Source organism: Homalodisca vitripennis, unplaced genomic scaffold, assembly GCF_021130785.1.
Source record: "Homalodisca vitripennis isolate AUS2020 unplaced genomic scaffold, UT_GWSS_2.1 ScUCBcl_2993;HRSCAF=8216, whole genome shotgun sequence".
In the NCBI taxonomy this organism is placed as follows: domain Eukaryota; kingdom Metazoa; phylum Arthropoda; class Insecta; order Hemiptera; family Cicadellidae; genus Homalodisca; species Homalodisca vitripennis.
Window position 1 is genome coordinate 8,390 of NW_025779100.1, and position 23,851 is coordinate 32,240.

The 23,851-nt window shown below is 31.7% G+C and overlaps 1 protein-coding gene across 2 annotated transcripts; it reads left to right on the forward strand.

Annotated features, from left to right (window-relative positions):
- Nucleotides 1-716: 716 nt before the first annotated feature.
- LOC124372354 (protein phosphatase 1 regulatory subunit 7-like) lies at nucleotides 717-22,923 on the forward strand. Of its 2 annotated transcripts, XM_046830736.1 has the most exons (6): nucleotides 717-857; nucleotides 5,971-6,060; nucleotides 6,205-6,269; nucleotides 11,469-11,665; nucleotides 20,371-20,533; nucleotides 22,755-22,923. In XM_046830736.1, exons 1-6 carry the CDS (start codon nucleotides 836-838, stop codon nucleotides 22,896-22,898), a joined length of 681 nt encoding a protein of 226 aa, XP_046686692.1. In that variant the 5' UTR covers nucleotides 717-835; the 3' UTR covers nucleotides 22,899-22,923. The 2 variants fall into 2 exon arrangements, with proteins under 2 accessions (XP_046686692.1, XP_046686693.1); XM_046830737.1 differs by lacking the exon at nucleotides 5,971-6,060 and having other exon boundaries at nucleotides 797-857.
- The last annotated feature ends 928 nt before the right edge of the window (nucleotides 22,924-23,851 follow it).

Sequence of the window (23,851 nt, forward strand, 5' to 3'; positions counted from 1 at the left end):
ACATTTCTATAGTTAAAATTTGTGCAATTCTTATTTTCATTCAATTCCTTGTTCCTATTGTGCAATTTAATAATATTCATATCAATAAAATATTCTACCGAGAAAAAGACGTTGTCACGTAAAATCTTCGCCCGTAAAAACCGACTTTACAGGCAACCATAATTTTTTGTTGCGAATATGCACTTTAGAGTCTCTTGTTATGGATTTACTTTGTTCTACATAAATTTTGTTGTTGTTAAGTTTGAACCTGTTTTGTTTGATAAGTTTATATACTGCACAATATTGTATGAAGTATATGTAATGGGAAAACCGTTGAAATAATTATAGAAATAGGGTCTTGCTCACGCTAATTTATATGTTTCATAGTTTTTACTTAATGTTCTTTATATTTTCTAGAACAAATTGTAAAGTAAAACAGTTCTAGAAAAAAAAGAATTCATAGAATTAGTCCGTGGTCCATTTTCTTGGTTATGGAATTATCAATAATTCCTTGCCATAAAACGCACTCATTTTGACTAATCTGCTACTTTTTCCTGTTACCGGTGTCACCGGTTGCTTTCCAGATTCGACCAATGAGTTATCAGGCATTGACATTACTCAATTACTCAGTCTGGTATGTTATGTTTGAAATTTTTGCGTTAGATTTTGGTGTTAATTTGCTCCATTTCAGCCTTCACAATTCTTTTGGTTATTATCAGTTTAGTTTGAACGTGTTGTGAAATTGAAAAATAAATTATTGCATAATTTGATCTTTGGTTACTTGTGATACTTTGGTTATTTATAATTCTGTTGAAAGGTATATTATTTCTTAATAAGTGTAGAGTTATCTTCAGAAATGGAAAATTCAAATAATTCTGGTAAGTAAAAACAATTTAATTTACTTTTCATGGAGTGTTTAGGATTAGTTTTGTTATACTATACCATATGTTTAAAAAACAATAGTGTAATAAATAAATTAATTAAGCATTACAACAGTTAAAAATTATGGCAGGATATTTATAAGGTCATTTAACTAATACAAAAGTCTACATACAGTACTTGTGTAATACAAGGTGCCTTGAATTATGCTTCTCCAGCTTGGTCATCATGTCAAAAAAACAGGGCCTTCAGACCACCCTAAGATTAGTTGTGTTGCTTTAAGTGATACTGATATTGGGAAGTACTAGTTGAGGACTTTTCATATTGAACTATTCCTCCAGAATCTTTAATGAGATGTGATTGGGCAAGCCTTGCTCTACCAACTCCTCAGCAGTTAATCTCTACTTTTCAGCCCATTCCTGAAATTTACATGAGACTTCCAGCCAGAATGAGTCTTACCACGTCATTGATTACTGTTTTAGGGGAACTGTTTTAATATGGAACGACACAGTCCATTAATGAAAATAGGAAATTTATCTACAAAGCTTAGTCTACTTAAAAAACCTTGGATAATACTTTGGCCACGTTACAAAAAATATCTAAAAACTATTTTAACGATTTATCAAAATAGCCTAATTGAGGCTACTTTCATTTTCAGAAAGAGTTTTTATGAGCTAACAAACCCTATAGGCCTATTGCAACAAAAATTATTAATGTATGTGTTTGAATTTTAGATTAGCCTAGGCCTCTATATGAGGGGTGCAGAATCAAAACTCACTAACTCCAACAATTCGAATTTCTGATTATTTTTTGCTATTCTTTGTTTATCCCTACTTCCATATCTATACTTATTTCATGTCAAAACTTACTAGAACTTATTTAAGAGTACATTTTAGACTACTTGTCATAATCAAAACATACTAGTTCCATGGCGTTTAGAGAGTGTATATCTATCCTTAAATTTTTCAGCCAGCTGAGTATTCATTGATTCTCTAGCCAATCGGAGTAAAGCACTGAATAAACTGCTGGGTTAGTTGGTTTTGGTTATATTTTTAAGTTGTGTTTTGGTGGTGTGCTCTGCACATTGTTTATTATGCTTGGAATTTGTATTATTTTCATGGAGTTATAGAGATGTTAATTACTCCAGTTAAGCCAAATAATTGAAAGTAATTCAAAATCCTGAGGAAGTTTACTAAATAATCTTATCAGTTATGACCATAAAGATGGCAAAGACTGCAATGTCCTTGGTTTCAAACATTGTATTAATAGCATATTAAAGCCTACCAATCAATGGTATTTTACAGTTTCCAAATGTACGAGGGTTTATGTAAAAATTATACTCGATACAAAAAATCTCAAGAAACCGTTTGGTTACTCAGAAAAAAATCACAGTGTGTGGAGAAATCCCTTACCTTAGCAACTGTGCAAGCTATAGCTCACTGTTTCTTCCAGAAAAAAACTGTTTCTTAGCAATGCAAAACAGAATGATGTGAAAAAGCTCTTAATTCGCCAAACATTATGGAGAAAATGGGTATAATCTGGAAGATCTACAGTTTTTTATTGGGATTCTGAACGAAGCTACAGCACACGACAGATGACACAAAAGGTAATCAGTTGTATGAAAATAACTGACGAGAATCTTATTTTTAATTGTTTAGCCTCAATTTGTATTTTATATTTTTAAAAGTAGATGGAATTTTACAAAGAGCTTCTTTGGTACTTATTTTCAATACATTTAATATCTAGATTAATGAAAATCTGTCATTGTTTTGATCTATCTAGTAAAGACTAATACTAATTAATATTCCAAATTTTAAAATTAAGTACAAAGAACTAATCTTAACTACAGCTAAATTTTACTTATTTAATTAAACAAAAATTGATACTTTGGTAATAAAAAATAATAATACTTTATGAGGATCAAAACTCAATTCCATATTGTTACAGGTAAAAAACTCTCTTAACTCCAGGTGTCAATGTCAAAAACTCTCTAACTCCAATTTTTTTTTAATTTATAAGAACACAGTGTAAGCTTTGCTAATATATGTTGTAACAAAGAGTTTCTATGATTATTGTTCTAATTAATGTAATTACTTTTATTCCGAGCCAAGACTAAGCACCCGAAACAGTTGTTTGTGATTTCCCAATATTTTTATTTTTTAAAGTTGGTGAGTTTTAATTCAACACCTCTCATAAATATCTCAGTTAGTCCATTGATTTAGAGGACCATGGGTGGATAGGACTTTCTGCGTGGGAGGATATAAAACTAAGGAGGGGTCGCGACATGAGGTTATCAACATTCACATGAAAAAAGGGCAGGCATTAGAGAGCCACCAATTGTATTTGGATTGTATTTGTATAATTTAAGGAATTTTCAGTACTTTTTTCCTGTTTTTTTTTTCGTCATTTTGGCTGTAGTTTCTAAGTCCATGGTGAAGTTTATTCATTTCTTTTTTGTTATTTCAGTCTTGTTTAATATTGCACAACTTCTTCGGGCATCTTTGTGTTGCTTTTCTCCATTGGTTAGATTTTGTTGCATAGTTCATTTAAAGAAAAAGATGTTCTTTATATTTTTTTTGGTGGTAGTGAATAGTGTTGTGAGTCGTAGCCCACGCTGATGGTTGATGGCATTTACTGTTACCCCTTTCAACTACTAGTTGCTTTTACTGGTTTTTCCAAAATGGAATGTTTTCTGTAGTCTTTTTAATTTACTCTTTAAACATTTGGGTCAATTCGTACCAAGTAATCCAGCACTGGTTGCTTGGCCATCTCAGAAAATTTTTATATTTAATGAGTAAATACACTTAGATCTGCTAAGTCGACAGATTTCTTATAGTTCACAGTTTAAAAATGGCAACGAATTTTGTGTTAGTCCACGTACTACTTTTTGTGTTCAAAGATATCTATGGTTTTTAAAAGTACTCAGAATGGATTGCCCTTGGGGTCAATAAAAAGATTTAAAAAAATGTATTTTGACTTACCAGACTTAAGAGAATCTACTCATTAATATACATTTTTTTTAGATGATCAAGCAACCAATAAATGTTTTCCTTAAGCATATGTAGGGACTGACCCCTTTTTCTTTTGAAAAAACAACAAATAATGTGTATTTGTTAAAGTAAACATTTATCAAAACCTTAATGAGTCGTATCTGTAAGAAGAAAGTTGAATTAATCTTGACAGACGAATATTTGAGGGGAAATATTCATGAACTTAGTTGTCTATTTCAACAATTATGCTGATAGTAGTTTGTAGTCCTATAGTTTTTGTCTTTTGAAAATGTTTGCTCTTACACCAGTTTTTTGTTTGTGTGAAATTTGGCATACAAATTTTAAACCTCTGCCAGTTTGAAAGTTGGCTAACAAAGATATTTTTTATAGGTTTAGTATTGAAATGTAGTAAAATAAGTTTTATACAAAACTATAAATTTAAAGTGCTTCTTTAAGTTTATAAATTTTTAATTTTTTGTTTATTTTATACTGAAACACTCACATGTTAATACTATCAAATTACCTAAACACCTAATCAGGAGACCTACACACTGATGTCTTGCTCAGGTGGATAAATAATCTTCAACCTATAGATCCAATTATAGGCCTATAATTGGAATCTTATCTAATTGTATCTTCTACATATTCTATGCAATGTTTATATAGGATTTAATCTCCAAAAAAAAGTTGTTAAATATCCCATCCAAGCTATGTACCCTTCAAGGGCATTAGAAGTAAAATCCATTTTTATGCATCCTTATAGGATGTAAGGAATCGAATATTCCCTTTATATAGGGTATTTACAAACTCTGCGGAAATATTTTGGAATTTTGTTCTTTGTGTCAAAACAAACAATAAATTTACTATAAACATTGGTCAGATTCTTAATATTATCATTTAACTTTTCAAGATTGCTTAATACTGGAAAAACCGATTAATGTTTAAATAGGATAATAAAGTCTATATTTAATTACAAACGTTTTGACACCAGAGACGTAAACATCGGTTAGTAATAACTTAGATTTAAGGTTTTAACTGTTGTAATGCACGGTTATTGATGCCTTAAAGAGTGACAAACTTAGATTTTAAGATTTTAACTGTTGTTAATGCACGGTTATTGATGCCTTAAAGAGTGACGGTTTTGCCTAACAAAGATAGCATAATATATCAGGAACCTCATTTCAAAGCTTCGTACTTGTACCTTAAATCGGCAGAGTAACCTAATATTCAGTCAACCATCAGTTAAAATTAGACTGCTTTGATTGCCAATATTAAAAAGTTAAGTCAAAATTAAACATAAATTAATGCTCAGTTACAATATAAACTAATTTCATCAAGAATAAATCAATAAGAGTAAGTGGGACCGCGCCTGATTTCCATAAACTTGTTTCTGCAAATTTTAAGAACAATTCAACTAGTGTAGTTTCAGCTCTAGTTCACCTTCCTCTTAGTGCATATTATAGAATCTGATTGATGGGATCTGGCGTCACATTCGTCTGAAGAGATCCTCCAAAAAAACAGGCAAGATGAACACTCTACATCGTTTCAAAATCAGAGACACCTCATCAGGTGCATAATTGAGATGAGATAATGAAAATACCATTTCACCTAGATTATACTATGTTTTGCAGTCTATGTGTCTCTGATGTCGAACCAATGTAAAGCGTTCATTTTGAGCTTATTTGCTGTCAATTTTTTTGGGATCTCTTCAGACGAACGTGACACCAGATTCCAGAAGTCAAGTTCGTGACAGCGTCAGATTCTAGATGCTGCACTAAGAGGAAGTCGAACTGGAGCTGAACTCAAAATTCACATTGAATCAACCGTTCCCACCATAACTGCGTTGTTTCCAATATATCCCAAATCAAGATCACGCTCCGGTTGTGAGCCAACATCTGATCTGTGCTATGATCGCATAAGTCACAGTTATGAATCTGGGCTAATTGATTAAGCTTTGTAAATATACATGATAGACCTAAGCATGTATCACTAATATTAGGATCTACATTATTATTATTGTTTGTACTGCATACAATATCTAACATGTTATGCTTTAAGAAATAAGTTTTGGCTGACTAACAGTTTGTGTGCTGGGTTTGCTTCTGTAAATGGCTTGTTCTAGACAGTAACCCCCTGCCAGCAGCAGCAACACATGTCAGGAAGTCGGTCAGTGTGGACACGTCCGCTAGTGTCGAAGATACAAGTCTTCCAGGTATAAACACAACTGACTGCATGTTAACACCTAAGTTTGCTTGAATTTATGCAAACCCCATTTAAACTTTGTGGAGTTGTTGAAAACTAAAATTAATTAAGTAATATTCTCATTCTAAAATTAATGACTGTTGTCTTTGCACAGGAGGGGATAAACAGGAAGAAGAGGAGCAAAGTATAGAAGACCTAATCATAGACGTAGAATGTGAGGTGAGTATTTTGTGATCGGTTGGCTTACCAGAAGTAGTGGAATACAGTACTTAATTTGAAATATTAATTTCTAGGGCCATTCAGAAAATAAGTTGCTTTAATAAATAAAAAATAACACTTATATTTTACAGCGTTTTTATTGTATACACTTGAAAGAATTACTCTTATACTATTTTTTAAACATAGTTATTGTTTACATTTAATCACTTATTGTATCTAATTAGAAGCTTTTCAATATTAGTTGAATAAAATTCTGCCACCTATGTACATAACCGATCACAGCAGTTTTCATGGCAACAAGGTGTGACTTTACTCCATTGATTGTCTTTTTTGTTTGACATTGACATAAGCCACCCATGTTTCATCACCAGTGGCCATGTGATTAAGAAATAAATCACATTTTTCATGTTATCAGATAAGAAACTTTAGAAACTTTTTCTCGTTACCTTTGTTTTGTCTTCATCAATCAAGAGTTTGGGTATCCTTGGGCTCAGAATTTACAATTCCGAGTTTCTCAGTCGTAGAAAATGTTTTCATAATCTGCGACTGTGAAACTTTGATTTTTCCTAAACTTACAATGTCATTGGTAACTACAGAGCATCAATCACTTTGCTTTTCAAAGTCAAAGTAAAAAATTCTTTATTTACAATTTCGTTTAGGAATTTAATGGTGTCAAAATTGCGTAGTAGGTATTTTTCTTGGTTTTGCTTTACATTACTTAAGAGTTTTTCGTTGTAGTGAAGAATTCTTCCAGTGTGTAAAGTGGTCGTTCCATCAGCCAGTCATGCAGTTGTTTCTTGAGTTTCGTAGAGCTGAGGTTCTTCATGGATTCATGTAGTGCATTATATAGTTTGCGTCCCATGTATGACGGCTTCTTGCTGTATTGTGTGGAGTGGTGAATTGGAAGGCTGTAGTCTTTGGCTCGTCTTGTATTATAACGATGAACATTTTCTCCTCGGGTGTGTTTAATAAAATTGTGAACACTGTTCGTTCTTCACAAAACAATTGGCACCATTTGTAGTGTAGTTCATAATGTCTTCTCCTTTACCAAGAGAAATGCAATGATGCTATTTACTTCAGTCGGCGGGAGAGTTAATTGTGGTGGCCATTTTGAACACTAGTCTAGGGTAGTTAAAATAGCACCTTCACTATGACACTGAACCAGCCAGATGTGTATTGAACGTAGTTACAAAATGCCACTCATATTGTGCCACTACCAAAACTCATTTAGCAATCAGATATGTTTGGCTTATGTGAAACAAAAACATTTTTATCTAAAAAAATAATTGCTCTGTCAAAATCTCACCTTTGTTGTGATTTTTAATTAAATAATGATCCTAGGAATGTGATAGGAGCATACTAAGATAATATCATATAGAAGTATATGGTATTCTATGTGAATAAACAATGATTTAGTTACTATTGGCTTTAATAGGCTTTAAACTAAAGATTTCATGTCTACATGCAATATGATAAATATAGGGGAAAAATATTTAAATATACAACAATAAAAAAAATTCTGTTTATGGTAATAAATCTTTTATTTACAAGAGACGTTTCTTTGAATTACGTATGGCTTATTGTAAAATTGAGGACAGAATCAGAAGACATCAGTCATGAATATAGAGTACAAAATAGGTGCAATATAATAATTTACAATGTTTAATCATTACTTAAAAAATTACATTCATATATATCAAGGGAGGAAATGAATTATAATGGATTTATGTGAATCTATTTCATAGTTTCCTCGTAATCATTTTTCAGTTTTTAATTCGTGATACTTTTAATCATTAAGAATATACATCTGTGTTTATAACTCTATTACAGTTTATAGTAAACAAAGAATGTTCAAAATGTAACAGGAATTTTTATTTTTTGGCAAAATATTTATTTATTTGTTTACATTAATGTTGTCACCTTCGGATAACTTTTAGATCTTTCAACGATGCACTTTTAATGCCAATTATGCTTGTAAAAGGCACCCCTTAAAGGTTCTCTTTGTTTCTGGAATAAATACCTTACGGAACCATGTGTGGAAAATATGAAGGCTGGGGCATTGTTACAGTACTGTTTTTGGCCAAAAATTCAATGACTAAGCTATCAAGTGTGAGCAGGTGCATTGTCATGGTGCAAAAGCCATCAATTTGTTTTTCCACAAATCTGGGCAGTTTTTTTTTAGATTGCTTCACACAAACAGTGTTGAACTTGTTGGTAGAATTCCTTATTGACCGTTTGACCTTGTGACAAGAATTCATGATGCACTATGGCATTGAAATTGAAGAACACGGTGAGCATAACCTTCACGTTCGACTGCAATTGTCGAGTCTTAGTCTTGGCTATCCAAAATGGCTCCTATGGGATGATTGAGCCTTAGTTTCAACGTCATATCCATAAACCCATGTTTCGTCATCTGTTAAAACATTTTTTAGTAATTTTACATTGTCGTTGATTCATTAGTGACTCTTGAGCAACAACACATTATTCACGATTCGGTTGTCCATTCACCGCTGTTTTTGTTCTAAATTCAACAATTTGTGAACAAATTCTGCTGCCACACATATCCGAAACATTCAAAATAATTTCCATTCCTGAGCCAATTGATATGCCAACATCATCAGCGACTTCTCTCTGATCATAAGTAACAACCATTGCGATCGCTCATATCTATTTCTTCCACTTTTTCATGTTTTCATTGGTTGTTGATGTGCTTGGGTATCTAGAGTGTTCGTCATTTTCAGTGTCTTCACGGCCATCTTCGAAATGTTTCTACCACCCTTAAACCCTTGTTTTACTTATACCAGCTCACCATAGGCCTTTGTTAACATTTCCCACAATTTACTACACTATTTAATTTCTTACACAAAATTTTTTTAACAAATGAAAAATTGCTGAGTTCATAAAAAATTGTCTAACCTTAACAGCTGCGACTGAAAAAGTAAACAATGAATACAGCTGGAAATTGTATTATACTTCATTACCATGAGTACCAACATAATATATAGATCTTGACAGTTGGACTTTCTAAACGTGTAAAACTTAAAAATTACCGTTACTTTTTGAACAAACCTCGTATTTCGTTATAATGCATGTTTTATTTGACCTAAAAACTTATATTAAATAAAGAATGCATAGTTATAAAAATTAACTATGGATTTAAATTTTAGCAAATTTAATTTTAAAACAAAATTTGGATTTTAGTAGACACATATTGCCAAATTAAGCTATAATTATACAGATTTGAAATGTCCAACAATAGAGGAATTTAGTTTTACTATTCTGAAAAAAATTACAAAATTGCAAAAATTGATCAGTTTTAAAGGTGGTAGCTTTTAAGTAATAGAGTCTGTACAGTAAAACATTTATGAATACAAAGGTTAAACATCATATAAATAAATAAATATAAAAATAAAGGCCAGACTCTTCATCTTTTGTTCAAGAAACGAGTTATATTGTTCAGGCAGTACTATCACAAGAAATAATGTTATGAGCCAAAATTATGTATGGTGATAAGAATTACGCCAATATGCAAATGGCATATTGTTCCTCAGAAGAACATTAATATCTCATAAAAATAAAAACTAACTTCTATATCATACATAGGAATACACAGAAAGTCCAAATTGTTCCACTGATTATTCTTTTTCAATTTAATTGAATACGGTTTATTTTAAATGTTCGATTTAGCTCCATTTCACCTTCCGCTCGTTACAGCATCTGAAATCTGATACTGTCACAGAATTCTGTCAGATGTGTCGTAGACACTGTCAGATGCTGAACTGAGTGGAAGGTAAATTGAAGCTAAGATTTAAAATCAATCAAACATCCCACCATAGCTATGTTTGTGTGTAAATAAAATATATTTATATTAAATTGTATTTATTTCATTGTATCATGAAATAATGACATGTGTTTCATGTGTTATGATAATTATGATGTATTATGTGATGTTTATGTGTTATTTCGGTACTTTGGGATTATACCGACCACACTAGTATGAAGAACACAAAAATAGAAATTTATAGAAACAAACATGATAGAACGAAAAAAACAACTCTTCAATTACAAAATTACAAACTTACAAGCATTTCCAGGTATTGTGATCGTTATTGTTGTCGCTGTTATCTTATCTTTCTCGAGAATCCTGATTACGGCAGACCGCGCGGCATCACGTGATTTGCACGGTACATAATTGCCTTTCCATTACAATTCAATTTATATTTTCTGATTAGCCCCTCTAGAATTTGATATTTTACTGATAGGTACTATCTCGAGGGATGTTTTTCTTTCGTCGACATCAGCGCGGGGCAGCACCAAAGGTGCTGCCAAAGCCCGCGCTGATGGCCGGAGGCACTCGCATTTTGGGTGGCGGAATGTGATCAAGAATAAAAACAAGTTTTTAGTGTTTTTTTAATAAAGAGTTTAGTTTGGTAAATGTTTGTTTTTGTTGAATTTTTGTGTTTGGAGAAATGTAGAGGTAAAACACGGAAGTACAACAAAGCGATGCACCAGCTGAACGGGCGGCGAGACTCTGCAATCACGTTATCTACTAGACGCTCGACTTTGACCTCTGTCTGAGGATGGGGAGGGGTTTTGCGATAAGACAATTCCTGTTTTATATTGACGAAATATTGTTCTACGCTAATCTAGTAATCAGTAGAAACGAAATGTGAAATAACGATTCATGTCTGGGTGTGTGGTCGGTATAATCCCAAAGTACCGTTATTTCATGTGTTATGAAAGATTACAGTTTGTAAAACAAAATGAACACATTTTTGTTAACCATTGCTTTGTCAATCACCACCACTTATTGAGAAAAAAAACCAATGACCAAGTTATTTATATGTAGTTTCTTTTCTTTTAAGTTCCAAATTTTATCATAGTCAAAATAATTTGTTGACTTTGCCTAGTTCTCCTACAAATTTCAAAATAATTCTGAGTTCATTCAATTTTCTGGAGTAAACTGAGCTCAATCACTATTAACAGTACACAAATGTACCAAGAAAAAGCATGAATTAATTTATTTGTGTTTACTAAAATAATGTTTATTGCTCTTTCTCTCTCTCCACCTTTTTCTTTCTTCTATATCTCAATTGTTGTTCTCATCTTTTTATAGTCAAAGTGAGATGGATTAAAAGTGGTTATTATATTGAATTTGTACTTTAAATACAACTGCAGTGTAGTTCTTATTTTTTGCAGGAACTGGACCTGAACCACCGGCGGATAGCAAAGATAGAGGACCTGGAACCTCTGAGGTGTCTGGAGCGGCTTTACCTACGGTGGAACCTCATCAAGCGGATCGAGAACTTGTCAACAGTGACGACTCTACGAGAGCTGGAGTTGTATGACAACCAGATCACTGTCATAGAGAACCTAGATGCTCTCGTCAACCTGGAGTTAGTATCTGAGATGTTTTAAAATTATGTTCATGCAGATCTAGTGTCACTTTATTTTATGTCTCTATGGGTTTATTCTTTCTATACTGGGCTGGAGTAATTCATTCTCATTCATCTTTGAGAGATTCCATATTTCCGTACAGTACATTTACATTTTTGAAACAGTTGCTATGGCTACAATTGTCTATTAAAACAAATGCAATTTTAGTTAGAAGTGATTTAGTAAGTTAGCTATAAGTGACTTGTCGCTAAAAATGTTTCTTGAATGTTGAACAACATTCAAGAAACATTCGATTTTGCAGTCATATTTTTGATCAAACTTTTTCTATAAAAAATCAGACTTAACCCTTTCAGTGCCAACGTCCGACTACACGGACGTACATAAAATGTGCAAGAAGAGCCAGCGTCCGACTACAAGGACGCATGTAAATTGTGCAAGAAGAGCCAGCGTCCTACTACACGGACGTGTTTTAAAATATTCGTAAAAAATACAAAAAATATCTAAACAATTCTAATTTTGTTATAATTGTATTTATAAAGATATAAACTAATAAAAAACATTCAGTTGAATGTATTTCGATTACATTAGTGTTATAAATAAAACAAAATACAAGTGGCTGTGGACGTCGCTAGTCTGAGTCAGCTGTCGTCTGTTGTTTACTAACCAACTACGCAGTTTCGCCGATTGTGCCGAGCTAACTTGTTGTTGTTTCGTTTATTGTTGTAAAATGTTTACAAAATGAAGCATAGTGCATCACCTCTTAGTGAAAACACTGTACGGAGAGTGTTAAGAGACGATAGTGATGTTGTTGTGAGTGATAGTGAAACGGAGAGTGAAGAAGTGCAAAACATGCAAAAGGGGACTCCACCCATATTGTTTACCATTTCATAAGTGTTAATTTTTTTTCTCATTCAAATAAAAAAAACTTAAGTAGGCTATAAGTGTTTATTAATTGTGTAATTTTAAACTTGAAATAGGCTATTTTTTCTTAATATTTGCCTAATACATAATTTTATAAAGTGAAAAACAGTGTTTAGCAAGATGTGCGAAAAAATGCAAATACACGTTATTTTTGAAAAACAATGATAAAACCTTTATTTTTGAAGATAGATGTAAAATATTTTGTGTATGTGTTCAAAAGTATGTGGAGGTTCAAATACATACTCAATTTATGGAACAAGGATTTTTTTACTGGCCTGGATTTTTTTATTTACACCAAACTGAAAAATTCATCATAAAATTTTGTGTAAGTAAAAGTTTTTCTGGTTTTATATTTTTAATGCATGTTGTAGTAAATTTATTTTTCAGTATTAATTTAAAGCACATTGTTTAGAGCAAAACAAAACAAAAAGTAACAATTTTAATCAATAAATAACAAAACTGTGACAGTTTTTGCAAACTGCTGAAAAATTGGCAATTATAGCCTGGCTCTTCTTGCATGAGCATATGGCACTATGCCTGGCATTTCTTGCACACACACTAGGGAGAATGTCTGATACTGAAAGGGTTAAGTAGAACAAATATATCAAATTAATTGGTGTTTCTCATATTGTTATTAGAGTTGTGTTAATGTCAAAGCGGCATCAAACTTTTCCTTGTGAAAATTTGCCACCAAGTGGTATAGATATTTTCATGGAATAAGTAAATTATAACTGTTTATTTTGTGAACAAACTGTAATTTTGAGAGGATTATGACTGCCATAGTGATGCATCGGCATTACTCATTGTGTATTCTAAACTTTTATTTGGGAATTCTAAACTTGGTTCTAACAATGGTTTTATTTGTGATTCATTTATCGGATAATAATTTTAGTAACATTCAGGGATCTGTATGCTAAATTTGTGATGTAAAAAATTGTTTTGTCTAGGCCTTAGGCCTAGTTTACAAACTGATTATTTCATTATTTTTTATTTATTGGACACTATGAGTGATGTAGTAGGCTAAATAAGTCAGGTGAACTTAGACAACTATTATTAGAACATTTTTTTATTATAATAAAAATTACTTCATTTGAAGCTTTTTCTGACAATATATTGTGTTTTTATCAACTTTATTTCTTAAAAAACAAGAAATAAAGTTTAATGTGCTTAAGTTTAAAACAAACATTTTTACATATAAACCTAGAAAAAAAACAAAAATTATGTTCTAAAATGTTATGCTCTACAACATAGAAAAGGTTACAAAATATAATAAGCATACAAAAAATATTTAGAATATAAATATGTAATTTTTTGTTTAACACAACATTTCACTATTTACCAAAAAATGTAAACACACACATATATATATATATATACATATTATATACATATATATATATATTACAGTAAATATATATATATATATATATATATTTCTTTTTTTACTTATAATGAAAAACAAAAACCTAAATTGAAATAAACAAATTAATCCAACTACATATAAATGTTTCTGAATTCGTCGTTTATTATTTTTCAGGAAACAATGGATGATAACTTTTTTTATAAAATTGCATTCACAATATTTTGAAAATAGTGTTTACACATGTAGAGTTCTTTTGAAAATTTTCACTTTGTTGCATTGGAAATTCATGAAACGAATAGTTGTTTTTTTGATCTCATGTCAGATCAAAAAAACTTAAATCGTGAAAAACTCTATAATTAATATCTTTGACACTTCATTGTTGAATAGCAATACAGTAATAACATTTTAATAATTAATATAAATAATAACATTTATAATTATTATAAATTAAAGTTTTTTTTACTATATTTTAATTAAGGAAGAAACTTATGCCTCGTATTAGTTTTCAAGGATACCTAAAAATCATGTTAATAAATTACTTATTTTAGCGTAATCAACTAAAATAGTGATATATCAATGAAAAATTAAACATTTATTGCATCGTAACATAAATTAATAATTGTTCAACAAAATATGTAAATGTTGAGTAATATAATTTTTTATCCTATAATTTAAGACCGTAGCTTATTGCAATGGACTCTTTGGACCAAACCAAAATACGTCTTGTAGCGAAAAAATCTGATAATGACCATTATATATTATCTCTGAAAAAAAAAATATTTATATATAATTTGTAATTTCATTTACCGTATATTGTTTGAACTACTACAATCAGAGGTGCTCACTAAAAGCCTTAGGCCCAGCGCACACAGAGCAACTGCTTTGCAACTACAGTTGCAAACCAGTTTGGCGCGCAACTTTTTGGTGACCTCGGCAATGTATTGGAGTGGGGAGACGCACACGGCGCGACCGGTTTTTGACGATCTCAAACCAGTCTGAAACTAGTCGCTTGCAACCGTGGGCCCGCGGTTGCAGTTGCGTTGCAGACTTCAGTCACACGTGATCACGGGGTGTTTTGTTGGTGTTTTTACGGCCGCATATTGTTAATTTCACTATGGGTGACCAAGAACTAAACATTAAGCTAGTTGGAGCAGTGGAGAAGCATGAAGCACTTTACAATTACAAACTCCCAGACTATGCACGGAAAGATGTATTGGAGAAAGCATGGAAAGAAGTGGCCGCTGAAGTAAATATGACAGGTAAGAAAATGTAAGCACAAATTGATGACATGGTAAGCACAAATGGTCAAGGAAATGCCAAAAAACACAGCGTAATAGGCCTACAAAATACTCCACTAATTGCACATTAGATGCAACTGATTCACAACTGACCCGTTGACGTGTGCGGACAGAAGTTTTGTTTCAGTTGCAAACTAGTTGCAGACGCAACTGGTTGCCGACTTTAGTTGCAGAACAGTCGCTCTGTGTGCGCTGGGCCTTAGTCATTCACGAGGAAACTTTCTATATAGCTGATTCATTCTCATATGAGAACTCACTAGCAAAACATTTCACTTCAGAAAAACACCGTTATGATCTCATAGGATCTGATAATTATTTCAATGACTCCTGTCCCTCAGAAGCTAGTAAAAACATTATTTTATCAATATGCTTAAAGAAAAATTATGTTTATCATTGTTAGAGTGTAATATATAACCATATAGCTTTGTATTTTCACCACAAATTAATATTTAAAAAAATTAATGACATCTCAAATTATAAGTGATAAGGTCAAATTTATTATAATAAATTTTTAATAAGTAAATGTTTGATCATCCTGTCCTAAATGACAGGCAATTTACTTCCCAAAGCAAAGAAAGATTTAGAGGTCGGTGAGAATCCTTCAAACTGGTTGATAGAATGACTCATAAACTACCTGAAAGGGAAAGTGAAGGATGAGATCATATTAATGACACCTATTTCCATCATGTTCCCAGGATTAAGATGATTCATTTTTCACAGGAAAACATGTGTGTAATACAATCCAGTTATACAAGTAATTGCAATATAGACATGTAGGTAACTGTATACAATGGTTATTCAAACATATAGTTTGAAAATCTATTGTGACACTAATTTTATTTAAAATTTTGTTTTATGAAGTTTTAGAATTATTGTATTGTATGATAGTAAATTCAGGATGAATTATCTGAATATCATATACAGTAACTCAACAAAGACCGTATTGTGCTTCTAATGTAAGTGATAAACAAGGGAGAGTGAGCCGGTCTCAGATGGTGGTCTGACAGCAACTTACCACATCACTTAGCAAATGTTAATTTAAGTGTAAATCACTTTGTTCGGTTTATGTTAAACATTACACCTTGTTCCCTCCAATTCAAGCTGTGTCATTGTGTACTTTTGGTTAAGAAAGAAAAAGAGGGCAAGTTTTAAATCAATAATTCATTTTTTTATTTGTAAAAAAGCTTTAGTTTTTACAGCTCTTAATCAGTTAAATATTTCAAGTTCTAAATAAATTATATTATTGCAAAAGACCAATAAATTATAATGTATTGATAAAAAAGTGGTCATTAATAACAAAGTTATAGAGTTTTTTAAAGCAAATTTTAGTTTTTTCTAATGATTTTTTTCTTACGCCAGTTTTGTTAAAGTTTTTGCATGGACATTGTAAAACAGCTGCCAATTTTGAACAAGTGAATAGATTTTATTAACCCATTCAAGACATTGGTCGGGCAGTTTCCGTCCTTCAGTTCGCGGCGGCCCCAACGACTAAAGACGGGCCGCGCCCGTCCGCTAGACACGACATCGACGTAGTTGAATATATTGCCGATAGATCGCAGAGGCATTCACATTTGCTGCATATTTTGTTCTCAATATTCTAGTCTATGTTTTTCTTCTTCTTCGTTGCTGAAAATCATCTGATATTGCCTCAAGTCATCTTGACAAAACAACTTTCTTTCGTTTGTAAACAGTCAAGATGGCGTCTCGCGACCGGAATGATGTGTTCGCAAATTCGGATGATTTTGCGGCTTACGTTGTTAATGTTTTAGATAAAGTGGTGATGAGGAATGTGACAGTGAACAAGATGACATGATACATGAAAATAATTAAATGTCTGATGGTACAAACGTTGACAGTAGTGATAATGAAAGTGACGATAACCCACCGGCTAGGCCTTGTGATTTTGCGTGAAGTGTTGGACCAAATACTGTTAGTACAATGCGTTTTACCGGCAATGATGGAATAAATCCTATTATTTCGAGGTAGTTAAGAGAAAACTGCACTGAATCAGATGTGTTCAATCACTTCTGTGACGAAACCTGTTGAGCTCAGGTAACCCTTTGGTAGGGTTCCCGCTTGTGGAGAATCACCACTGCGCCTTCAAGGAAAGTTTTAGGGGGAATTTTATTGAAAATATACCTCCAACCACCAAAGCCAGGCCCTCAAGAAAATGTAAAGTTTATGCCTCACAGGGGAAAAGAAGTGAAACAGTGTACCAATGTAAAAAGTGTCATGTTCCACTTCATCTGGGAACATATTGTTTTGAGGTGTTTCACACCCGAATCAACTTCTAAAGAGTATATTAAAAATTTGTAAATGGTGTAAATATATTTATATAAAAAAGCTAACATTTTGTGTTCATACAATAACCAGGAATAAACTAGAGTAAATGTATAATATTCATAGCATGTTATACATTAAGAGTTATTGCAATGTGCACCTGTTCTTACACGAAAGAATTGAAAATATCCAGTTCTTTAGTCCAAATATTATAGTAATTTATTCAGTCACGAATGGGTTTAAATTGCTATCATTAAGTTTGTTTCTAATATTTATGCCAAATTGCAAGACTAGAACTGTTTTAAGAGTTATGTATTTTTCTAAAGAAACAGATAGAAAACTAAGCAAGTTAGGGCCAAATTTATATACAGTATTTCTTGTATATTAAGACCTAACAAATCATCTGGTAAAGTTCATTATAGTAAATTTGTAAAACACATCTACTATAACAGTGCATTTTCAAGACATTGTATCAAACTTCAGATTATTACTTACATCTAGAAAAAATAAGTAAAACGTTTTACGAAATGCTTGGTTTTCTGTCTGTGTAGCCTATGTATCTTCTACTTACAAATTCATGACTCGTTAACGTTTTGAGTTACAGTATTGTATTGTGTATACTTTTCTTAATATACCTGACTTTGAACTGAAAAATTATGTTTCATTAGTTTGACAAAAAGTGGTCTTTAACCTGTTGAGGATTAGCTGAAAGTTGTTCCAAAAGAGTACAGACGGTTTACAGCCGTTTGATCCCAAAAGAGTATTGACGGTTATGACCGTCCATGACGGGGTTGCTAAAACAATCAATATTGCAACTGTTTATGCACTCTAATGGCGTTCTTACATACTATTTCGACTGTGAAATGTTCAAAGTAATTATTGCTGTACGGTGCTGTCTCCTAGTGACGGAATACATAATCACAGATTTGCCGCCAAATGTTCTGTCAATTTTCTCGCGCCCACGTCCATTTATAGGCTATACATGGTATCAAAAAACCCAAATGCTAAGGTTCACATCATGGACTTCCGAATTAACGTTATCAGACAGATACTGGAAGCACATGTTGCACCAAAGAGGCCGCAGCTGTGACGCGTCCGTTGGGCGGAGCCCAGCAGCCCGCTACGCTTGTCAGGTCGCCATTTCCCCCGCCCACTACCAGTAAGGGAAAATGGCGCCGAAGGAAGCTAAAACGCTGCTTTGTGTATTCAAATACAACACGGGGTGAGCGTAAAAGGAAAGAAACTGCTTATGAGTGCACAAAATGTGAAGTAGCACTTTGTGTGTATCCGTGTTTTGAACACTATCATACTTTTGTAAAATTAAAAAAAAAAAAAAAACAAAATGTATGAATTTATCAAGTTGTAGATCCAAAAAATGCATTATTATGATATTTTGTAAGGTTTCAATACATTTTGAATGAAAACAAAAAAAATTTGTTCTTTACTCCCTGGAGTTCATTAAGGATAATTTTGCTTACTCTAGTATACACTAGGTAGGATGACGGTTATAGCTGTCAGTACTCCCCAACAGTTTAAACACTTTTACATCAAATTACATAAAAAGTAGTTGTAGCAAGAATCTTACAAGGTATATAAAAAGTAAAGAATAAAAGTTTGCCGCCTTTTTTATTTATTTAATTTTTTTATATTGAGAAAATAAATTTTTATTTGTTTATTTTTGCACATGTTAGAGTATTTAATGGTATTTGTGTTTTACTTTAACAACAATATATTTAATCTAACTCCTAATTTGTTGTACTTTCAATGCTTTGTTGAATTTTTTTTAATTGGGATTAAAATCATTTAAAAACGAAATAAGAGTTTTGTTCAAAAAACATATAGGCTGTAGATAATTCAGAAAACCATGAGACAACACAATTTGTGATAACACTAATCCTAATGAGACACAACTTGATAAACTGAAAGTTGCTACGAGTCTACAGTTAATATAATTGGACACCCAGAATATGATTTAGGTAAAATGAAGCATTACACTTTGTTATTATGGCAGTATTAAAGATTGTCATCTATCTTGAACATTTGGACATAAATTAACAATATAATTTTACTACAGTATTTTAATTTGATTTAAATTGTAAATCACAACTCAGTTTTATTATTATAAGAAATTTTGCTTAAGGCCTCTTATTTTTTAATTATTTACTTGGTGTTTTGGTGTAAATTGTTGTCCTTTTATTTATTGATTTGAGTTGGACATAATTACAAATAATATTAATAGTAATTGAAACCATTTTTACTCTACAAGATTGTTAATAAGTCTGCAAATTTTTATGTTAAATTATCATTCAACTAAATTAATTACTTATTATTACTTCAACATGTGTATTCTACTATTTGGATTTTTCTTTAATTAATTAGTAATAATGTGTAACCTAACATAACCTAAAATTGGCTCTATATATATAAAATTTTAAAATGATCTGAAAGAAAAGTGATAAACAATTTCAACATTCTCGTAAAATAATATAAAAATTGTTTACCAAAACTGGATTGTTATAAACTTTAATAATTTCAAGATGCATGTAATAACTCAAAATCGTGACATTTCAAGATGGCTGGGTATGAAACTAACTTTCTTCTGAATGGTAGATAGAAAAGATGTTTTATAATGCAGTCATGGTAAAATCATTATATATATATATATAATATATATATATATATATATATATATATAATTATATATATATATATATATATATATATATATATATAATCAGTTGTGATGTAATGAGGATTAATTATTCACAGTATATAATAATTAATCATATTGTTATCCTATGCTGCATGTAATTTGTAATAATGCTCTCTTCCTTTTTTTCAGAATTTTAGATTTATCGTTCAACCGTATCAAAGAGATTGGTGGTCTGGAGAAACTGGAGAACTTAGAAAAGTTATACTTATGCTCAAATAAAATATCCAAAATAGAAAATGTCAACCACCTGAAAAAGCTTAGGCTTCTTGAGTTAGGCGATAACAAAATTAGGGTAAGTATGTAATTTTCTTTTAATTTAATGTTTTGATCTTTTACAAAATTAACCTGAATAGTAAATCGATTTATTTGATTAAAATATTGGTAGCTTAAACAACAAATAGGGAAACAATTCTAATGTCAGACCAGGCACAGATTAATAAGAAGTAATATTGAAATCTAGATGCAAAGTTTCATGGAGAAGGCATCCCAGGCAATTCTCTGATATCTGAGGGTTGGATTAGTTGCTGAAAAAATGATTGCTTGAAAATTTTTCAAACCAAACGTACAACAGAATTCGTTAAAACAAAAGTACATGCAAAATTGCCTACTATTATCCTAGGCTAGTAAGAGAAATAACAATCTAGTAATAAAAAAGAAATATAATAACTTCAACAAAGATAGTTTTAAATTGTCAATGAAGAGGCATCCTGTAATGAAGAGGCCATGTTGATCATAACTGTTGGTGAGTTTGGTTGTTGGTTATGTATACTTGTGTTGATATAAACTTAGCTATATATATTTTGTACAGATTGATGTCTGTTGGTAGTTATGGTTTAATATCTGTTAGGTCTCTGCTTTGTGATGCTTATATACAGTATTTCAAGAATTTAATTGTATAAGCAATGCTTGGGGTGAAAGTCTTCTGAACTATGTAATTGTTGAGGACCTTGTAAAATATTTTATTGTTGTTGTCATTATAAATTTACTTTTTAAGTATGTAAATGATAAAAGTAAAAAAATGCTTAGTTTTCTCTGAATAACTATTAACCCTTATAACGTCAGTATATCTTTTCACAACTTCCAGCAAACGGCACAATATTAAAAAAAAAAAAATTTAAATGTGTATAGTTCATTTTTATTTTTACTTTCTATAATTATGGTAAGTATAAAAAAGTAAAAATTTTAAAATTATCTTGTACGTACATATATTTATGGGACATTAAATTGTAGATATAAATAAAGTCAAAATAAAAGGAACACAAAATTTATTAGCTAAACTATAAACATTACCAGACAATTATATAAATATAATTAAAATAAATTATATTTATAATAAATTATATATAATAAAATTAAAAATAAATAAAAACCAAATAAACAGAAAACACGACGAAGGAAACCGACTCAGCGATGGTTTTAGACACGCACTACCTGAAGCCAAACTGCAAAACAAAAAGCGCGCGCGTCGCTGTACGGCGTCTGTGCCGTGTGTGGCGGGGAGAGTGGTCTAGACACCGTGTCTATTGTTTCAAACAATGTAACGCGACAGCTATATTTTGACGCTTGACATAGGTCAATAACCCACACATATGGTTGATGCATACCGTTAGTGACATTGATCGGATTTAAAAGGAACTTAAATTTGCTATAGACGCAGTTTTGTGTCGATGCGCCGTTACCGCGTCTTTGCCGTTTGGAGATAGTTTGTCTATGCGCCTTACGGCGTCTGTGCCGTGTGGCGGGGAGAGTGTCTAGACACCGTGTCTATTGTTTCAAACAATGTAACGCGACAGCTATATTTTGACGCTTGACATAGGTCAATAACCCACACACAATGGTTGACGCATACCGTTAGTGACATTGATCGGATTTAAAAGGAACTTAAATTTGCTATAGGACGCAGTTTTGTGTCGATGCGCCCGTACCGCGTCTTTGCCGTTTTGGAGATAGTTTGTCTATGCGCCTTACGGCGTCTGTGACGTTATAAGGGTTAATAGTATTGAAAAAAACTACAAATCATTAGTACAGAAAAGTTTTTGAGATCCTACATTATTCTTTTATGGGTTAAGTTCATTAAATATGACTCTTTAAAAATAAGCATATTGAAGTTAAACTATGTAAATTATACAATTTTTGAGTGTTTATCATATTCGAAGTTGATAATTGAATCATTACTGTGTGAGTCTTCCTTGAAAAGTTTAGTGTTGAAAATTGGTTGTGTTAGGTAAGCAAAAAAAGCATGATAGGGTGATGAAGACTCACTTAAAATTGGATACACTAGGACAATTAACATTTAACTATATAGTGAATAAAAATTGTAAGAATCAATCACTTGAAACAACGTCCTAGCCACAGTGAGTTCAGGTTGTATAGCTGGGAGGTGCTGTATTTTAAATTACAAATTTCTATAGTACACTAATTTATACAAATAGTGAATGGTTTTTAAAATAAATTAATCGTCAATTGTAAATATAAGATCATAAATGTTTTACTGATTGTTGAAATGTTTTCAGGTTGTTGAAAACTTACAGGGACTAGATGAACTAGAAAATTTGTACCTAGGAAAAAATAAAATAACCAAAATTGAAAATGTGGACACACTAAAAAAGCTCACAATTGTAAGCTTTCAGGTAAGTTCATGCAGTAGTTGTTTATAGTTAAAATGTTTTCTTTTCTCAATGGGCCTAGAATTATCTATTAGTGACACAATTTTACTTTTTTTGTAAAGAAAGAAATATATTTCAATGAATAGCATATATCCGTATGGACATCAAATCAAATTAGAAAATCATAAACCATTTTACTGTTATTATTTTTTGGTTGCAGAGTTTGGTATAGTGAAACTCTGTTATATATGTCTACCACATATAACTATTTCCTGCTTATAACGTCTATTTTAGCATTCACTGATAAATTGGGCCTTTTTAGTACAACAAAAATCCCACATTTAAGGTTTCCTCCTTGTAATGCCTTCCCACCTACGCATTGTGTATCATTACATTTTGATCACTTAATACTGTTGTCTCCGAAAATCACCATTTCGACAATTGTGTTAGAGTACACTGAATGTGAGGGGTTGTGGTGGTTACAGTAGTATGTCAGCAAAATACCACTGTATTACTATGGTCATTCAGCGTCCTAGCAAAGTGTCCTTGGAAATCCTCCCTCACTGCTGGACCTCCTTTGTATAGGCTACCTTGTAATTTATAAACAAATTAAAAGGTGTAAACAAAAATGTGCGATCATCTGTTTTGTTTTCCACTGAGCTGCAGATGCGCTGCATGGCAAATGCGTGAACTTGGACATATAAACATGGCACCGTCTTGCACGAATAGATACATTTGAGGTCATGGCGATCCACGTAAATAAATATATATGAACAGCAAGCAAAATGTTATTTACAATATTACCATAACTTGTAGTTTACAAAACTACGATGATTTGCAGAGTAATCAATTAGATATATATGTCTATGGGTTTTCATACATAAAGTATGACATAAACACGTTTTAGCTATTGGTAATTTGCATAATGGCTTTCAGCTGTTTTGCATGAATAGACACAGCTGATTTTTGGCAATACACGTACATAAATATAGATATTAAGAACT

Bases quoted from the DNA above. Each gene is read 5' to 3' on its own strand.
- LOC124372354 (XM_046830736.1), top strand. From the start codon at position 836: ATGGAAAATTCAAATAATTCTG. The intron at 6,270-11,468 runs GTGAGTATTTTG...TATTTTTTGCAG, and splicing joins TCATAGACGTAGAATGTGAG to GAACTGGACCTGAACCACCG. The intron at 20,534-22,754 runs GTAAGTATGTAA...AAATGTTTTCAG, and splicing joins TAGGCGATAACAAAATTAGG to GTTGTTGAAAACTTACAGGG.